The following is a 20640-nucleotide window of genomic DNA, read 5'->3' on the forward strand; positions in this document are numbered from 1 at the left end:
TATAAAAAGAGGCGAGGGGATTGTCTGAGCCATTAGTAAAGAATTCGCAAAGTTTCTTTGTTGTTCACGCTCGTTCAGCCATCCCTCTGATATCTCTTCAGCGTTACACTTTTTTGGCCTTAACCGTCATCTGAATTTGAATTTTTTTGAAAGCAGGATCTTCTGAATTTCAGAGTTTACTTTCTTGGCGGAAAGAAATCTATGTTCATAGTTTGTGAAGACAGGGGAGGGGATTGAATCCGGTGCAGCTGTGGAGGATACAATTTCGGGAACTCGTGCCGGGAGACGAAAATAAGACCATTGAAGAAGGGAAAGCAAGGTCTGTCAAGTTGTGGCAACACGGCTATTAAACGTATTTTGCGGTTCCATCCCCATGATTGCAGAAGAATTCTGCGGAGCAGGAACGGTTGTGGTGCAGTAGAGAGTACCCCGTCGCCTCACGGTGGGAGAGGAGCCTTGCCCTCGGAAGGCGGCAGCCCCTCTGATCTCCTCTTTCTCGCAGGAGGTGGCCGTGACCAAGCCCTTTGCTGCCCCGCCCATCCATTTCTTCTGAGCAAAGAAGAAATAATTTGGGAGAGGTAGAGGTCGTTTATCTTAATTTGGGCGCTAATTAATCGCTCATATTAACCACAACCATGTTGACCATAAAGAGGTGTCCCACTATTCCATCTAACTACCAGGAGGGCTCCGAAGGGCTTGGCTGCGGCCGCAACTGTTTAGGCCAGTGCTGTGTTCCAGGTAAATCTTTTAATTCCCTTTTTATCTTTCCAAGAATCACTTTTTGGCCGCTTAAAACAAAATCTGTTATTTACTGTTCTGTTTTGCATATTTGATTCTTGGCCGCTTAAAATAAATCTGTTATTTTCTCTTCTGTTTTGCATATTTGGGATTTTAGTTTGGTTCATTTAATCCTACAAATCTACTCTATCCAAGAATTGTTTATTGATCGCTAGTTTTGGGCTAAAAATTTGCCGAAGTTTGAGCCATGGCCATTCAATTTCCTTTTTTAAGTTTTTTATTTTATTTGACCTTAGCGCCCCCCTCTGTCAGCCCCCCTTTGTCAACGTAGCAGCTTTTGATTGCCAAACTAGCGTAGCGTTTCCATTGAGTTTTCAGAGTTGGCAATGAATGGCAGTTTTATATTTTGCAATGCGAAATCTGGAAGTATGTGGATTTATAATGAAGTTTCTTGATTTGCAACGTTGATTCCGACTTTGGCAGCTTTTTGTATGATTATTCAGCCTGTCAAATCTATTAATTTTATGAATCTCGGATATTGTATTCTTCAATAGTGGTTTCTGTCCCTGCCTTTAGTCTAGGATATGTGCTGTAACCTGACACAGAAAAATCTTAATCTTAGCAATGAAGAACTGTTTAATGCATATTCTGACATTTCAGAAAAATCCTCACTTCCGTTATCATATTGGACGTTAAAAACCGTATTCGCGCCTCAATGTTGCGATTTCAGAAATTCCAATATTAAGGGAAAGTTTCTGCTGGCTTTATGAAAAAATTGACTGGAAAGGACGGGCTCTGTTTTCTACACGCTTAGCTTATCCTAGTTCGTTATGCTATAAAATTCCCTAAGCACAGTTTTGGTTCGTTCGACTTTTGGACTTTTAATATTATCTGGCATGTTAATGGGGTATAATTTGATGGCATGATATTGCGGTTTATTTTAGGGCAATCAAGAATAGGACAATACCTTCTTGTGCATTAAGTCTTTGATTACAATTTCTGCATAATTCGGAGGGCAATCTCTGTTCTTGTGGTTCAGGTATACATTTCTTCAAGGGCAATCTCTGTGCGTGTAGTTCAGGTCTACATTTCTTCAATGAACAGTCAATATCTATTGTCAGTTTTCATTTTATTCAAAAAACTGTCAAACAATTCCACTCTTATGTTTGTGACTTGAGATCCATCAAAGGATATTTTGCTGTCAAACAATTCCACTCTTATGTTTGTGACTTGAGATCCATCGAAGGATATTTTGCTTTCAATGTTTGTTTGGCTGCTGATTCTCTGTTGAATTTCAAAATTGTTGTGGTTAGTTGTCCTCAAAATTCAGTTAGAGAATGTATCTTTTTCCATGCTAATTTTCTACATGTCTGCTTACTCGTGGACCTTATGGTGCACTTGGTTTGTTGTCTAATTGCCTTTTTTTGACATTACTTTGCTCTAGTTTCGAATATTTAAGGTTGTTGATTTTATGAGTTTTCCTACATTTTCGGGTCCATATTTATAATTTGCTGTTTTTTTTCCGATAATTTTTTCCAATTATATTTCGAAAAAGTTTGTTGATATATTGCTCAAAAAGATATTGCTTGAGATTGTCACCTTTACCATGCATTTTTAAATGCAAACCTATTAAAATCACAGCAACATATCCCCAACATGATTATACGATTATTGCTTCTTAGCAGTGATTTTTATGCTTCCATTTGATTTCAGGCTCCAAATTGCCTTTGTACACCTTCAAGAGAAGGCTTACCATTGCTGGAGACAAAGATGCAGTTAAAGATGCCAACGTGGAAGATATTACTCTACTTGATGCTGTCCTTGTTAGGCAGGTGAGAATCATTTCTTATTGCTGGCTTTGGGGGAAATACACTATAAGGGAGTATGTCCTTATAAGAAACAGACATTACATTAATATTGATATCTTCTTTTCCATAATGAACTCGCAGTGGGAGGAAAGGATGCAGAGGGGTCTGTTCCGATATGATGTTACTATTTGTGAAACCAAGGTGAGAATTATATTTAACTCATTTTTCAATTATCAGTTGTTTCAACAGTACCCTTTGTAGAATATTCTAGTCGTAATTTTTTTTTTCCCGTGTATTGGGGTAAACCACTGGGCAGTTCCCTTCGGAATGGATGTTACCCAAAATAAACTCGGTTAAGCTCTGAGCTTTGTCATTTGACTAATGAAAATAGAACCTGGGTGGGGAGAATAACATTCCATTACACAAACACTCTGACCAGACCCAATTTACAGTTTATTTTATCTTCAAGTTACGTTCGGTCAATTCTAATTTGGGTATGATTTGACATGGATTATATCCACAAAATGTGGGGTAATAAAGTGCAGATCATCCCTGGAAAATATGGTTTCATTGCTCAGCTGAATGAAGGGCGTCATTTTATGAAACGTCCTACTGAATTTCGAGTGGACAAGGTGCTGCAGGGCTTCGACCCCAGTAAATTCAACTTCACCAAAGTAGGCCAGGAAGAGGTGCTTTTCCGTTTTGAAGAAAGTGAAGAAAACAAAGTTCAGTACTTGGAAAAAGCCCCTGTCTTTGACAGTCCAAACGTGATTGCCATAAATGTAAGCAGAAATAACGATGATGGCAGCACCTTTTGATGCAGTGCTTGAGGTTTTTGAATGTACTTTGATGCAGTGTTTGAGGTTTTTGACTATACTTTGATGCACTTCTGATGTTATTCTTTTTTATACTGCAGGTGAGTCCAATTGAATATGGGCATGTACTTCTTGTGCCTAGAGTATTGGACTGCTTGCCCCAACGCATTGACCATGATAGCTTGTTGTTAGCATTGCATTTAGCTGCCGAGGTTGGCAACCCGTCTTTTCGTCTTGGGTACAACAGCCTGGGAGCTTTTGCAACTATAAACCACCTGCACTTCCAGGTAAGGCCACTGTTTTATAGCAACATTTGACTCTTTGCTCATTAAAACTGTTTCTATGCACCTTTTGAACAGAAATAAGAAGTTAAAGAAGACTTCTTTTTTATTACAACCGTGATACCTGAAAATTGTGCAAATTGGCATGATGAATCAATGTGGAAGGCTTATTACCTTAACATTCCTTTCCCCATCGAAAAAGCACCCACAAAAAGAGCACCATGGAAGTCTGAGAAATCCGGGGTCAATATCTTGGAGCTTCTCGACTATCCTGTAAGGGGCCTGGTTTTTGAAGGGGTTAATACCTTGGAGGATCTCTCCAACGCTGTTGGTAGCGCCTGCATCTGTCTTCAAGATAACAACATACCATACAATGTTCTCATTGCAAATTGTGGCAAAAAGGTGTTTTTGTTTCCTCAGGTATATTGTAGTAGCATATTACCAATATTTGTTCCTCCCTCATGCAACAGTGTAGTTAACATTGATGGTTATGTTGAGACTTGTTTCTTTTAATAAAGTGTAGAATCCTTTTTTATATTACTAAACATCTTCGAATTGTGTATGTAACTAGTGCTATGCAGAAAAACAAGCTTTGGGAGAAGTGGACCAAGAGATATTAGACACTCAAGTTAATCCTGCTGTTTGGGAAATTAGTGGACATATCGTTTTGAAGCGGAAGCAGGACTTTGACCGTGCTTCTGAGGACTATGCATGGAAATTACTTGCAGAAGTCTCTTTATCAGAAGAAAGATTTAAAGAAGTTAAAAGATTATATTTTGGAAGCAGCAACTAGTGGGAAGTACAGACAGAAGAAGTAAAAGAAGCTGATGTTGTAGAAGATGTGGTTATTGTTTGTGAATCATTGAAGAATAACCATAATGCCCCTATGCATATGAATGCAGGATGCCTCATGCTTCCATGACCGAACTGTTTACTCTCGGTTTTCAGAACTATTATGTTAATGATAGTAGATACTATCTATAGGTGCAGGCTATGCAATCGTATAAGGTGTTAGCTGGATATAAAATAATTAAATAAATAAATACATGTTTTCTGCCCTTGACCAATGTATACAAGGCGACGGGGCTTCATTACTTTATCAGAATTGTTGCCAGTTCTTGTATCTTTGTGCTACCCTGTAATTTATTCAACATTAACAGTAAGTGTTGATAAAAAATATATATTTTTACATTAATTAATTAATTATATATACCTTTTCTCCTGTGTTGGGAATTTTTTACACTTATTTTATTTTATCAAAATTGTGATAAGCTCTTATCTCAATGTTATTATCTTAACATTGAGATTAAGTAGTGTGGATTTTTTTTATCTTAGTGTTACTGAATCTGTTTAAAAAAAATTAGCATCCTACTTGGAGATGAAATTAATTTTAAGCCTTTAATACCGTCATTGTTGTTTAGCTTTTTTAAGTTCATCAAAACAAATAAAGTGGAAAGTTTAGCATCGTACTTCGAAATGAAATTAGTTTTAAACCTAAATGGAGTCAATTGTTTAACATTTTAAGTTTATGAAAAAAATAAAATGGAAAGTTTGCATCCTACTTGGAGATGAAACTAGTTTTAAACCTTAAATCATAATCATGGTTTAAATTTTTAAAGTTCAAGAATAATAATTTAAAGTTTAAATTTTGTGAATAATAATTGTTGCAAGTAATAGTGGAGCACTAAAATAAATTAATTATAGTAATTCACTTACAGCCACTTTTATGACGATAGTTTAATAAAATATATTATTTTGTCTTAATTAATGTTTATTGTAGCAAAGCATATCAAGTTATGCACAACATTTTCATATATATATATATATATATATATATATATATTATTTAAACAAATTATTAATAAATTTTATAAGCGTAGTTTGACTTATAAATAAAATGACAAAATGATTTTTTTCACAATCATTTTTCTACTTAATTTAATCAAAATCTCACAGATTCTAAAATCGTAGATTTTTGCAGGATTTTGGTGAATTCTAGGGAAAAAAGCTATTTCGTTTATGAGTTAGACTAAGCCAATTTTATATATGTGTTAATTTTAGTGATTTTAAATTTTAAATAATATATTATTTAAATAAATTTGTATTTGAATATTGTCATGGAAATTTCATGATACAAAGTAAATTGTCATGAAATATATCTCATTGATTTTATTAATATAAATATCAATATTTTATCAAAATGATATCTAATATATTTTATACAACAAGTATAATAGGGAGATATGAGATATTGAGATGATGTATTTGACCAAAATTTTTACAATGGAACTTGATTGGGTGATTATTCCTAATGATTCTATTATAGATTTAGGTTTCTTTAGAAACTTGAATGGAGATTGAGGTGTACTACCTAGCAAATGAATTGTCGAAATCTTTGGAGTACATATCAAAGTTCTCAAGGAATTTTCTTTTGGTATGTTAATAGATTTGCTTGGAAGCACTATTCCAAACCATGTTTTAAAGCACTTTTTGCTCCAAATAATAACTAGGTGACAACTCTTGGGAGGTTACATTAGAGCATGTGGTGACCGAGGGGAACATAGGCCCAAAAGGGAATCTTTTCATGTGCAACATTTAATTGTCCAATATTGAATTTACTCCACTTCATCTCTGAGTTGAGCAAGGGGTGGAGTTGATCATTTGTGATGAGAAGGGTAAGGTGGAAGCAAATATTGTTGCTAGAGGTAAATCCTAATGTGACCATCATTTTCCTAAGGTTCATCCTAATTCCTATCCACAAAACGGTAAAAAGGATTGATATTTTGAGTGTAGTTGGGAATAATAGTGCGGCAATATTAAGGTTTTCTCATGATTCATTGGTGGAGTCCTTGCTAGTGCTTGGTTGTGTGGTCGGTTGCAACCAAAGGCAGAGATGTTTTGGAGTTGTGAGTTGTAGGTATCTAAGGGGTCTAAAGAAAAGATATTGGAGTTGTGAGTTGTAGGTATCTAAGGGGTCTAAAGAAAATATATAAAGCTTAATCTGTGAGAGGGAGGCGAGAATGAGGCTAGTGCTTAGTTGTGTTGGTGAGTTGCAACCTAAGGAGGATACGTTTTGGAGGTGTGAGGTGTAAGTATTTAAGGGGTGCAAAGAAAAGATATTTAATATTGATTTATGAGGAGGAGGCATAAACGAGGTTATCTAACTTGGTGGTAGGGATACTACAAACAAGAAAAGGAAAAGAAAATGTGTTAAAACAAAAGCTTGAACCGATGAAATTAGGTCTATGTGAGGATGGCAAGATGAATGAAGTAGTGAATCAATTTCTCAAACTTTGGCTGGTAAATTTCTTGGGAGTAATATTTGTGAAGTATCAATTTGAAAATTGCTACAAGGGAATGGGAACCTAGATTAGATTATATCCCTACTCATTACATTTGGGCCAAGGGGTGGGTGGCATTCATGTTTTGTTTTAAGGAGGATGTTGAGAAAATAAAAGGCACTCAGTGGTGGGAGTTTTCATTGCTTATTTTATCTGTTGCCCTTTTTTTATGCTTGGATGGGGAGAGTGGCACTAACCTTAGTGTGGTGAAGCCCCTAGGCCTATTAATTGAATTTTGGGAATTTGGAAACTCCCTTGGTCAATTCCCTTGGTCAATTTTTATAGAGGTGAATATGAGTTTCATGGGAGGGTTTAGCCATGTATATGATGTTGCAAAAGGGTCATAAAAGTATCAATAAACAATTCGACTATTCAAGGGTTCCTTTTAAATGTGATTACTGTCCTTGCTATGATCATCCAATAGCGTAGTGTAACATGTCATTCAAGAAGAAAACATGGGTTTGAAAATCTAGTGAAAAGGGTTTGGAGCAAAAGGACGAGGAGGTGGAATGGGAATAGGAGATGGAACTTTTAAGGGTTGTGATGGCACTACAATTGGGGTTGGAGCTATGAGACAATGGTTAATTAGGTTATATTCCTTATGCATAATGAAATATTATTATTAGTTCTTTGATGTTTAGCTATAATGGATCTAAACGTGCATTGCCATAGGAGATTTTGAAGATATCGAGAGGTAAGTCAATAAATGATTATGGTCCCTTAAATTTGCCTACATCTCTGATTAAGAAGGTTGTTAAATATTTCGTGGTTCCATTCGAAATGGTAACAACAAATGTGGTTTTGTCTCATTTAGGGTTTTGGGGGTTTGGAAGATACCCCATTTATCTTCAATTTCTTGCCTCGAGCCTTTGGATGGAATGGAGGAAGAGGGTTTCCCTCTTCTAGCAGTTTTTGAAAACCTTTAGGTGTTTCAAAATCTATAATTGAGGATGAAATCTCAAAGGAGGGACCACCATGTTATTTCCTTTGTCCCCTTAGGGAAGAGAGATTGAAGGAGGTTTGGGAATGAATATGGGTATTATGCGCAAACGATTTGGAAGAAGCAAAAAATCCTATTTGTCATTAGCTCAACAAAAAATAGCTAATGAAGTTATTGCTAGTAAACAACACTTGTTCTTTGGAGTCCTTAGAGCAAATGCCCTATTTATGGTGAGCCATGATTCTTCTCTCCTTGAATTATAGAGAGTTGGGAAACACTTCAAAAATACTTCCCTTGAAATAACTTATGGATGCACATAGACTTGATGTATTATTATTGCAGGGATTGATGGGGTAAGGGAGCAAATGTGTGAATGGTTTATCTCTTATATATTTGTATATGTGGTGATCAATAATAACATTTTAAGTGTAATATGTTGTGTGCAATTAATCTCTCTGATCTCTCTCAATTTTCTAACATAGTATCAGAGGTAGATCTGGGTTGATTCCCTCACCGGAAAGCGAAGAAAATGTGAGAGAGTCTTGACTGTTATTGTTTTGTACATAAATAGATTAATGTAAATGTATGATAGTTGATTTCTGTTGTGAGTTTTATTTCTCGTGAGAATGAGAGTGGTTTTATAGATCTAGATTTGATATTAAGTGAGAGTTCTGCTCCGTTTTCTTTAGAAGATCTACGACTTCAGAAACCTAAAGAGCGCTGCCTATCATTGCATGTGGCACAGGAAGTGACAGAGATAAGGCATTTGTGGCAGAACACACCCAAAATTTAGATGAGCTCCGGGATTTATGAATTTTTGGTGTATTGCGACTGTATTTTGCAGCGTGCCGGCCAAGCCTTTCCGCAGTCCGACATCATTTTGCAGAATATACTCGATCAAGCAAGGACTACCGAAATTATAGTGGATCGTGTATGTTTTGATTTAATCATTGGCTGCTTCGGGGGATGCGCATAGTTGTGTGGGAATCGTCATTTTCCTACTTGCGTCAAGGAATAGTCAACCGTTGTAGGATCTCTAGAGACCACTACAACTATGTGAAGAGATCGAGATCAATTTTCGCTCAATATTGGATCCAATATTCACAGTGGTGTCATCGTGTGAGAGAAGATGAAAATCTAAACGTTGGCGACATCGATTTTTTATAATATGAACAATGAATAACGTGTGGGCAGATGTAGCGATAAATCTGCACGTAATAACAAACAAAATTTAGATTGCTTCTCGCTGCAGGCAGATCGATTCGAACAATGGTGCAAGAGTCGCAACGGTTTTCATATATTTGGAACTCCGATTTGAAATTAAAAAAGAAAGCGGAATGCAAATCCCGCAGTGGGTGCAGTTGTGTCTTAAATTTCGCTAGCTGTGTGACCGAGAATGACAGCCTTTAAAGGCCACGAAATGGTTGGCCGCGGTGTTGGATGGCTTGTTAACGAAAGAGATGGCGCCCACCTCCAAATGGTATCTACGCTGTTGGATCTAGTGTCATAGGGGTTTCGACGGTCAGCTCCATATTCAGCGATCGTTGAAGATGCTGGTGTTTTATATTATTTTATTACTAGCATTTGCATCAAATGGTGCAAAGGAGACGCCGTAAGGCATAAATTGAGGAACAATCAGGACATGGAATGGGCAAATCTAAATGAAATGTAGAGATGTAGTAGAAATGAAATTGATTTAGGGTGCTTTACACTATTTTTTATAATTATTGAATTAATATTGCATATAAATTGTTGTTCATGACTGTGAAGCTACCAAGTTGCTCAATGGGAAAGCTATAGCCAAAGGAGAGGAGAGGTAGGAAGAACACTATAAATTGTAGGTGTGAGTTAATTTGAATTTACTTTAAAATCATAGTAATTTAGTTTCAATTTGAATTTATTTATTTCTAAAGTCACCTTTTATTCATAAAAATTAATTAATGGTTGTGAAACACATGAGCATCCTATTGATTGGTTGTATATCACTGAGAAAATAACTTGTAATCAGATATGCCAATCAAGAACAAAGAACTCGCTGAAGGTTGAACACTTTCTCTGAGTGTGGACACCGAAGAAGAACCTCGTGAGTAAGCCCCAACTGAATCATGGAATTCGAAAAGGATGAATAAAAAATAGCTGCCAATTTTCCTCTTCTACCAAATCCCCCATTCTTATTATAGATGTCTCCGCAACTCCAATTTTTGACAGGACTTTGCGATTCCTTGAACTTACAACGAGTCTCGAGTTGGAGTGGTGGGTTAGCAGCAACAAACGAAATTTCTTCCATCAACTGTGAACCATCTCTCCAAACTTCATCCAAAAATAAAGCAAACCTCTGAGTCTGCAATCTCTGACTCAACCACATCTTTGCATATTCATCACCATCATTTCTATCTAATTCTATCTTTTTAATTAGTTTTCCTCATTGTTTAGAAGCATTATATTGCTTACATGTTGTAGTTTTTTGGTAAAAGCTTGGGTGTAGAATTAAAAAATATAATCAACAAACATATCTAGATAAAAAGAATAATAATTAAACCTTTTTTACAAAACATTATCAGAGATACTAAGTTTGTGCATGGAATAAAAAATATAATTATTTATATAGATGATTTGTTGGTGGAGACAAATCCTTTCCTTCTATTTGTAAAGGTAGATTGACTATGCTTTCTAGTACTATTTAGAATTCAACACTAGGTTTTCTCACCTACAACTATATATATATATATATATATATATATAGTCTAACTTATAGACAAAATAACCTTTTTCACTAGAATTCACCAAAATCTGACAATACAATTTCAAGTAAGAATGTGATTTTTGTTGTCTAAAATATATTTCTGAATGCACAAATGGATTCAACACCCTGAAAAACCTTTGGGTCACTAGAATTATATAGATCAAACAATTTAAACTCAAGTTTTTAAAAATCTATCTTGGATTTTGATTAAAATTAACCAAAAAAGATGTCGTGAAAAATGCTATTTCATGTGTGTGTGTGTGTATATATAACATTGTAGTCTAGTGCTGGAATGTTTTTAAATGGATTATAACATTGTAGTCCAATGGTTGAATGTTTTTAAATGGATTTTGATGTAAAATTTTTAAATGGGTTTTGATGCAAAATTATAGTAACACCTGAGTTTGCATTTTTATTAATCAATTCACTTATTCCATTTTGTTTTATTGCATTGCAAAAAAAAAAATATTGCTCATATTAATAATATTAGTAATTTTATTAATTTTGGTATTATTATTATTAGGTTAAGCGTCGGACCTTCTATTCAAATTGATAATAAAACCAAATTACAAAATGTACAAATGAGATGTGGGCCACATAAAGCCTAGGAAACCGAGCCTAAGGCCCACTAACAGGGCCAGGGCCCACAAAAACATGACGTCGAAACCACAAAAGATAATCGAACACCCAGACCGTTCGATCTGTCATTAGAGATCTAACGGTCAAGAACAATATCAGACCACTAACAAGCACACCCTTTAACTCTTGAATCGGACCCGATAAGCATTTAGAGACCGCTCTATAAAAAATTCGGGTCCGTTTTGGCTAATAACCCTCGTGCATGTAGTCCACCCGAAATCCACCAGATGTAAGCGAATCACACCAATCTAAGTAACTTGCTCAACATTTAACACTGCTTTCGGATCCGAAGCTTAATAAAGCTATTGTTAAAGTTGATTTTGGGTCTGTTTGGCTTGGTAACCACCTTGCTATTTGTCACGCGGAATTGATAAGATTGCTACTATTTCTCTTATTTGCTCGCTCTTTAACCAAGCTCCCTGCATAGCCAATGAAAAGGCAATCTCTAGTGTAATTCAAATTCATGTAAATACTTGTGTTGTCAATTGAAACTCGACTGCGAACCTTGGGTTTGTAGAGTTCTAAGGACTGGCCATTCTTTTCATTTATATTCCTGAACTGCTGCTTCATGTGGATTAAACTCAACTGTTTCCAGAAGTCCACAACTTGTTAGTATCCCCTACCCTGATAGAGCTCCCAGTCTGCATTCACCTGTCTAAGACACTCTTCCCTCAATCTACCCTGGGGGGTCTCTATCCATTTATATTTATTGTTGCTTTTAGCACATAGTATGCCTTCATTAGCTAAGATGTCTGCTAATTTGTTGGTTGTTCAGCGCACATGAGTGAAACTCAGGGTTCTCATGTTCTGCAGGTGGGATTGAATCCTTTGATAGACTTGCAGAAGCCTCCAATGTCTTGAAACTTTTTCCGGAGCTGAGCCATAGCAAATTTTCTTGACCGAATTGATAATCAATTCGGAATCAGCTTCAATTATAATGTTATGAAGATTTGAGTCCCTCAGGATTTCTAAGCATTGCTCAAGGGCCATGAGCTCTACCATGTTATTTGTGGCTTTCCCAAAATTACTGTGAAAGATGATTTCTATACAACCCTTTTCATCCCTTATCACTCCTCCATAACCAACCATGCCCGAGTTTCCTTTTGAGGTCCCATCTATATTGCATTTCATAAAACCTTGAGGGGGAGGTTGCCAAAAATCCTTATTAGCAATTATGTGATTTGCAATTTTTTTTTCCCTTTGGGATTAGCCCTTGCAGACCCAACTGTATTAGTACCTGCATATCAGTATCTTTAGGTTGGTTCTCAGGGGGGTTTTTAATGAGGGTTCGTACCGTCTCATTGAGCTGTCTTAAAATCTGTGCCATGATGCTATGGGAAGAACCTTTTCTGTTTTTGAAAATTCTGTTGTTGTGTTCTTTCCATAAATCCCAGATTAGAAAGCTTGGAGCTAAAGCCCAAGCTTTGTTGACAGTTTCATTATCAGAGAAATTTTTCCTCGACTTCTTTAAGGTGCTGGTAATGCTACCCATGTCCCTGTCAGTTGGTCTAAAAATTGAAGCAATCCAATTCCATAATGTGGATGTGAATGGGCAGAGGTTGAAAAGGTGATCCATAGTTCCTTCTTGTAATTCACATAGCAGGCATTTGGATGGACCAGCTACCCCTCTTTTCCTAAGGTTTTCCCTAGTTAGAATTTTTTTATGCTGCACTAACCACATGAACAGTTTGATCTTCATCCGGCTTTGGTTCTGCCATAGGTCCTTCCTACCCAATCACGGTTTGGAAAGTCAAGCCCAAGGGCTATGCGCTTGGCCTCTTTGAGGTTAAAGGTGCCTTAATTTTTATTGCCCCATCTCAGCTAGTCTGTATCTGCTGATCTCAGAATCTTTCTCTGTTCCAGGATGGTTGTTAGAGCTTCTGCCTGTGCTTTCAAGGGGGAGTCATCACTGTATACTAGGCTCTTCCATATCGTCCATTTTCCCTCACTTCTTTCCTGAACCCAGAAGTGATTTATGCTGAGTAACATTTTTTTGTCAGTATCGTTCTTGATATTTGCAAATTCTTCTCTTAACAATATAGGTTCCTGTTGCCACTTATCCTCCCAAAACCATGCAAGGTTTCCATCTCTAATTTCCTAGAAACTGTGTTTCTGAACAATGGCTCTATTCTCCCATGCTTTGTTCCAAATGTGGGAGCCTTTGATGATCCTAGACATTCTGATGTGATCCATGTCTTGCCAATTGTTTTCATATTTCTGTTTCCAAATTTGGGCCCAAGGGGAAGCTGAATCTTTTAGCCATCTCCACCATAGTTTTGCCCCCAAAACTTTGTTTAGCATTTCAGGATCATCCAGTCCCAAACCTCCATGTGTCTTAGGTTTATAGATTTTTTCCCAGGCTACCAAGGCCCATTTTTTTTCTCTTCCCCTTTGCCCCAAAGAAAATCTCTTTGGATATTTCTGCATAGTTGCATGACTCCTTTAGGAGCTGGAAGGGCTGAAAACATAAAGATGGGGATAGTTTGTAGGACAACTTTTGTGAGCACTAGTCGTCCTGCTAAGTTCAAAGACCTACTTGTCCATTTCCATATTTTTTCCTGTAGCTTATTAATCACAGGCTCCCAAACTGTCTTGCTCAGAGGTTTGTCTATTAGCGGTACTCCCAAATATTTGGAGGGTAGCATATCTCTTTGAAAGCTTAGAATTTTGGATATATTTCTCTATAAATGTCAGTATTAAAAAAGAAAATCTTTGATTTGGTAAGGCTTACCTCTGTGCCCGCAACCATTGCAAAGTCTTTCAGGATTTGTTTGTAGGCTAGAGCTTCCCTAACCGTAGGTGTACCCTGTAGCATAGTATCATCCACAAATTGTTGATGGGTCAAAGCATCTCCGTTCATGGTGAGTTTGAGACCCTGGATTTTGCCTTCTGCTTTGGCAGATTTGATAACTTTTCCTAGCCCTTCCATCATGAGAATAAAGAGGAAGGGTGTGAGAGGATCTCCTTGTCTGAGACCTCTCATGGGATTAAACAGCTTGGATGGTGAACCATTTAATAGGATTGAAAAACTAGAGGTAGTTACAAGGGCCATTACCCATCTAACCTAGTTATGGTCAAATCCATATGCTATAAGAACTCTCCTTATGTAAACCCAACTTAGCTTATCATAAGCCTTTTCTAGGTCAAATTGCATAATCATTCCCACCTGCCTATTGCTTATAAGTGAGTGAACCACCTCATGTGCTTGAATGATATTGTTGAGAATTTTTCTGCCTTCCACATACCCAGTTTGTTCCTCAGATATGAGAGTTGGAAGAAGGGGTTTAAGCCTGTTGGCAATTATTTTGGAAATTATTTTGTACACCATATTGCATAATGCTATTGGTCTGAATCTGTCCGGTGTCATATCATTATCCTGTTTCAGAATTAAGGATATGAAAGAGGTATTGAGTGCCTTCAAAATAGTTCTATTTTTCCAAGATTCATCCACCACATCGAGGATATCCTACTTGATTATTCCCCAACATGCTTTAAAGAAGTCAACATTAAAACCATCCGGACCTGGTGCCTTCCCATTTTTCATTTCCTTGATGACTTCGCCGACCTCCTCTTCATTCATAGGCCTGTTTAGATTATAATTGTCTTCTCTTGTCACAAGCTTAGGAATGTGCTTTTTAAAGTCATTAATGAATTGTGATCTGTCTAAGAGAGGTTCCTTTGCTATGCCTTGGAAATGTTGAACCAGCGCCGCTTCTATTTCTTTGTGGGTATTGAGTTGGTTTACTTGAGAATCTTTGATTTTTGAGATCCTGTTATGAGACCTGTGATCCATGGTATATTTGTGAAAAAAAATTGTGTTCCTTTCTCCTTCCTTTAACCATTGTACCCTTGATTTCTATTTCCAGAATATTTCCTCTTGTTTGCATAATTCTTCCCATTTCTGTTGATGGTAGTCAGCTTGTTCCTTTCTTCCCTCGCTGAAGCCATCTATAATGAGGATCTGGTTAATTTCATGTAGCTTCCGTTCAACCACTTTTTTGGCTTCAAAAATGTTGCCAAACTCCTTCTTATTCCAATATTTAAGCCTAATTTTGATATGTTTCAATATTTTATGCAGGAGGAACATTTTAGTGCCTTGAACTTGCATATCCTCTGTCCACCATTTTTCAATATTGCTGATAAAGTTCAGATGGGTGAGCCAAATGTTTTCAAGCCTGAAAGGTCTGTTTCTTGGAGTTCTTATAAAGGACGCTTCAAGCTAAATAGGCCAATGGTCCGAGCCACCAAAAGGGAGTATCATCACTGACAAGTCAAGGCCTGTTAGGATAAGGTCCTCCGAGATAGTAAATATGTCTAGTTTTGAGGCCACCTGTGACTCTCCTCCCCTTTTGTTATTGCAGGTAAAGATGCCATTACTTGTCTCTGTGTCTACTAGCCTCATATTGTTAATAAAATTCTGAAATGCTATAGAGTCTCTGCCCAATGATCTGGTTCCACCTTTTTTTTTCTGACAGGGACCTGATCATGTTAAAGTCCCCTCCCAAAATCCAGGGGATGCCTGAATGTCTGTCTCTTAGATCCTCAAGTGAAGTAAGAAGCCTTAGTTTGTCTTTAAGCTTCTACGGACCATAAACATTTGTGATTAAATAAACTTCCTTGTCCCCCAAAGGTTGAATAACCACTGATAAGTAGTTCCTAGATGCTTCAACATCTAGGATTCCTAGTTTCTGAGGGTTCCAAAGTGTGAGAATTCCTCCTACTATTTTGTCTGCTTTAACTTCTAGATATTCATATTTAGTCAGCCATTTTTTGTGTATTTCTCTTATTTTTTCTACTGAACATTTAGTTTCCTGGATGAAAATCATATCTGGTTTTTCTTCTTTCATTCTATTGCTAAGATTCCTTTGTTTCCTTTTACTCCCTAGACCCACAATATTCCATGTTGTGAGCTTCATTAAGAAAGGTTTGTAAATGAGTGACTGGTTAGGTCTTTCATCTTACCTGAATCAATCATGAGTTTTCCACACTCTATCAGCAGCTTGTTCTGTTTTTTCCTACCTCTTTTCCTGCTTGGGTTCCTAGGAGCTAGTCCCGATGTTGCCTTCATTGTTTTCACCCCTTCGTTGTCCTGACTTTCATGGTTTCTTTTGACTCCTGAACCCTTTGCTTGAGTTCTCCATAGGAACAGTTGTTGCACTTTATTGAACTCCTCTTGTGGTAGCGAATCCATTCCTTTGGTGGTTCCCTGCTCCAAGAATTTTTCCAGATCTATACGCTCCCTATCAAGAATATCTTGTAGTTCATGATCCTCTGTTCCCACCTCACTCGGGGTCATCTCTTAGTCCCTATCAAGTTCCATAGTGTTCGGTAGATCCTCCTTTTGTTGGTTTTTGTCATGTGTGTCCTCCATATTCTCTTCCTTTTCCTTCTCCATAGGGCTATCCTCCAGAGTTTGATTTGTTTTATCGTACACCTCTTCTTCTTCTAGTACCTTGTACCTATTTTGATTTGGCTTCTTTTCCTCATTGATTTTCTTTTGACACTTTCTCCCTCCTTTATCTATGTTTCTCACTTTGTTAAAGCTTTTAGTTTCTTTCCCTGAGGTAGCTTTAGTTCCGCTTTCCATTTTGTTTAAGGGGAAATCCCTGAATAGATGCCCATGTTCATGGCATTTGCGGCATCTGAAAGGAACATGCTCATTGTCCACTGCTTGTACCCATTCTTCATAAAAAAATTCCAGAATTACTTCATCCAGTAGAGCTCTAGAGAGGTCCATCTCTATGCATATACGGGCAAAGGAGGTATACTTTCCCCGCCTAGTGGCCTCTGATATTTTTACAAAGTGCCCTAGTTTATTTCCTATTGCTTTTAATGATTCTAGCTGCCAATAATCCAGTGGTAAGGAGTAGAGCCTTACCCAAACCGGGACCGAAGTGAATGTCTCGCGCTCCGGGACAAAATTCATCACCCAAGGCCGCATATAGAGGCCTGCAGCAGCATAGAAGTAGGGCCCTCCTTCAAACACCCTGTCTTTATCCTCAATGTTAGTAAAAACTACAGTGAAGAAACCCTTTGATCCAAGGTGCAGATCTATATCCCCCTTAGGTTTCCAATGATTCTTTATCCATGCCTATAAAGCCTTCTCCGTTGGCCATAACCCCATGAATTTACAAATGACTGCGTAAGTCGCCATGTGTTCCCTATGCGCCTGTAGCGCTGGATCACTTAACACCACTCTAGGTGTGATGGTTGCCCTAGGCTTACACGGTCTAGTTCAATTTCTAGTGTCCGCATTCTGATTTTCTCCTTCTATTTGATTTTCTCTTCTGACTTCTTCCTGCGTATTTTCCTACCCCTGTGTACCTCTGTTGTCCTGTTTCCCTCCTCCTAAAATTCTGGTTTCAGCCTCCAGAGGTTTCTTGAATCAATTGGAGACTGCCTGACTATAGGAGGGAGTGGAACTCCCCCCCTCTCACCTCTCCATGGTGCCCATTGCTTAACTTTTGCTGCAAACCCTAGCTCTTCTCCTTCCTGGTTCTGAATTTCGTGAACAAGCAATATCATTCACACCACCAACCATATTATTATTATTATTATTATTATTATCATCATCATCTAAACTATTTTGAGTAAAGAAGCAAGGGTTTCACTAATTTTTTCATTTAAAATTAATAATTTTGTAAATTTGAAAACACCTAGTAAGGTAAGTTTTTTTTTTTTTTAAATATTAATTAAACAATCTCAATCAAAAAAAAATAAATTATATATCTAAATATGTTTCAATGTCATCTTCTAAATTGGCTTGTCTAATTTTCTTTGTATTATACCATTAGTTAAAAAATGTAATTGCACATATTTATTTGATTAATTTTATAATTAAAAAGACAAGTAATATAAAAATGAATTTAAAAAATACTGATAATATAATTTATATTTTGATTAGATTATAATTTTTTTATAATTCATAAGTAATTAAAAATACATATATATAAAAGATCAATAATATAACTTATATTTTGATCACGTTAAGAATTACAAGAAATATCTATATATAGATATAGATATATGCACTTAAAATTATATTTATATGACTATCACACACACATACATATATCTCTTAGTCAAAGTGAAAAAGATACAGGAAATGTCAATGTTATATATATATATATATATATATATATATATATATATATATATATATAACAAAAATTAAAACATTATTGGTTTTACAAAAACTTTTATATCTATGTATATTTTCTTCTAACAAAATTTTCCATAACACTTTTAATTGACTCAAATTCATATAAACGTATAATGCTTAAAGATAATGGATGTAGAGATACAATGAAACTATTTTATTATTATAGAAAATGAATCTATATAAAATATAATATTTATATTTACTATCTTTAAGTTTTTATCTAAATACACTAAATATTATTATAATAGTATTTTAATATAACTCAAAATATTATTTTGACATTCTAACTATATTCTTTATATAAATCAATATAAAATAAAAATAAAAATAAAAACCTATAAAATATAAATAAAAACCTATAAAATATAAGTAATACTTTATATAATTAATCAAAAAAATCATTATATAACTATAATAATTATTATTAAATTTTAATTAAAAATATTTATATAGAAAAGATTATTTATTTTAATTTATGTTTTAATGTAAAAATTACATGTATCATATAACATTCTATCTATTGTTGTAAATATTAAAAAATAATAAACACAAAATAATAATAAATATTTTTTATTATTTAAATAATAATAATAAATATTTTTAATATTATTTATTAATTATTATTTTTATAGATGTATTTTTTTAAATAAGGTTTTTAAAATTTTAATTTAATTATTAGTAGTTATTTGGTGGAACAATTTGACCTACACTAATTTTTAGTACTAGTCACAATAAGGGTTTGAGATTTATCTTAAAAAACACTCTAACCAATCTAATTGCCCCCCAAATGCCACCAAGCCAACCCTATTACAACTCACCAAGTGGAGAAAATGCTCTTAAAAATGAGCAAGCCCAAAACATGAAACAAGTGGGTAGGGAAATAATGTCACATAGATTAATGGTCCTTTGAACTTTTCCAAGATGTTGCATTGATCTCACCCAGTGCCAAAATATAACTTGTGAAGGTGTTGAACACTTTGAACATAGCATCACTGACTTAGCCACCAAAACACTATGTTGAGAAGTAACACTATTTGCAATGACTTTACAATGTTTTATAATTTAGTGAAAAATTCACCAAGATTTAACAAAAAAATATAATTCAATAAAAGATTTGCCAAAAAATTATATATACATATTATATAATTGAAAAAATAGCTTGTACATTTTTATATGTACCATGGGGATTCGCCCATTTATTATACATATAATTTTGAGGGGGGTTCTTAAAATTTTCCCTCATCGAGTAACTTTGACTCTTTTGTCGAGTCAAATTTACCTAACACATATTTACCCCACTTAATGTAATGAATATCGCAGGACACCCAATCTATTACTCTTTTGTCGAGTCAAATTTACCTAACACATATTTACCCCACTTAATGTAATGAATATCGCAGGACACCCAATCTATTAAACCAAGTCAGATAACTCAACATGACACTTTTTCCAATAAGCACACATGCACCTCTTAGTATAGTTCCTAAAAGAAACCAAGTCTTTAGTATGTCGGGGTAATCTCATGGCAAGTTTGCTACCTCTTGTAGAAAAATAATGGTATGTCCTCTATAGTTCTACTGTCCACCTATTGAATGCATAACCCGCAAGATTGGATCTGCATGTGTTATTAACATCTCTCAAGTTGTGTGAGCACTCCAAGAACTCAAGGTTGTTTTCCTAGATTCATATGGTTATCAACTAAAAATATATGATGAGTTGTGTATCGTATACATCTCATGCACATTGGACCTGTATTTGTGTCGAGAGGCACTCTACAACCCAATATAGGGGAGATGTGTAGGTGTAATGTAATGTAAGAAAGATAGTATGTCAACCTTTTTTAAACATTGTCTCAATATTTTGAATTTGTAGGATGTCAAGAATATTAATATTAATTCAACATATTAATATTAATAGGATAGAACATCAATTGTGCAAGGAGATATAGATCAAATCATCTCTAGGATCTTATCTTCATAGTTAAGCCACACATGTGACCCACTAGTGTGGCCGCCCTTTAAATCCAAATCATAGCATGTCACAACTCCAACATTATTTCTTCTCATAAATCTTTGATTTGTTTGCTCTTCAAACACATTTTTAAACTAGTTCCATATCACAATTTGAAATAGTTTCCCTTAGGTTTTGTGGAAGTTATAAAGGTTTGATTTGT

At 35.6% G+C, this 20640-nt stretch overlaps 1 protein-coding gene across 1 annotated transcript; it reads left to right on the plus strand.

The window, feature by feature from the left end:
- Positions 1–183: 183 nt before the first annotated feature.
- On the plus strand, positions 184–4456 carry LOC149169047 (GDP-L-galactose phosphorylase 1-like). Its single transcript, XM_089428534.1, has 7 exons — positions 184–738; positions 2452–2570; positions 2688–2747; positions 3092–3328; positions 3463–3648; positions 3808–4062; positions 4214–4456. The coding sequence occupies exons 1-7, from the start codon at positions 636–638 to the stop codon at positions 4433–4435; spliced, it is 1182 nt and encodes a 393-aa protein (XP_089284660.1). The 5' UTR covers positions 184–635; the 3' UTR covers positions 4436–4456.
- The last annotated feature ends 16184 nt before the right edge of the window (positions 4457–20640 follow it).

Source organism: Pinus tabuliformis, chromosome 4_2 (genome assembly GCF_031772625.1).
Source record: "Pinus tabuliformis cultivar Carrire ecotype Pingquan chromosome 4_2, CPIR1, whole genome shotgun sequence".
In the NCBI taxonomy this organism is placed as follows: domain Eukaryota; kingdom Viridiplantae; phylum Streptophyta; class Pinopsida; order Pinales; family Pinaceae; genus Pinus; species Pinus tabuliformis.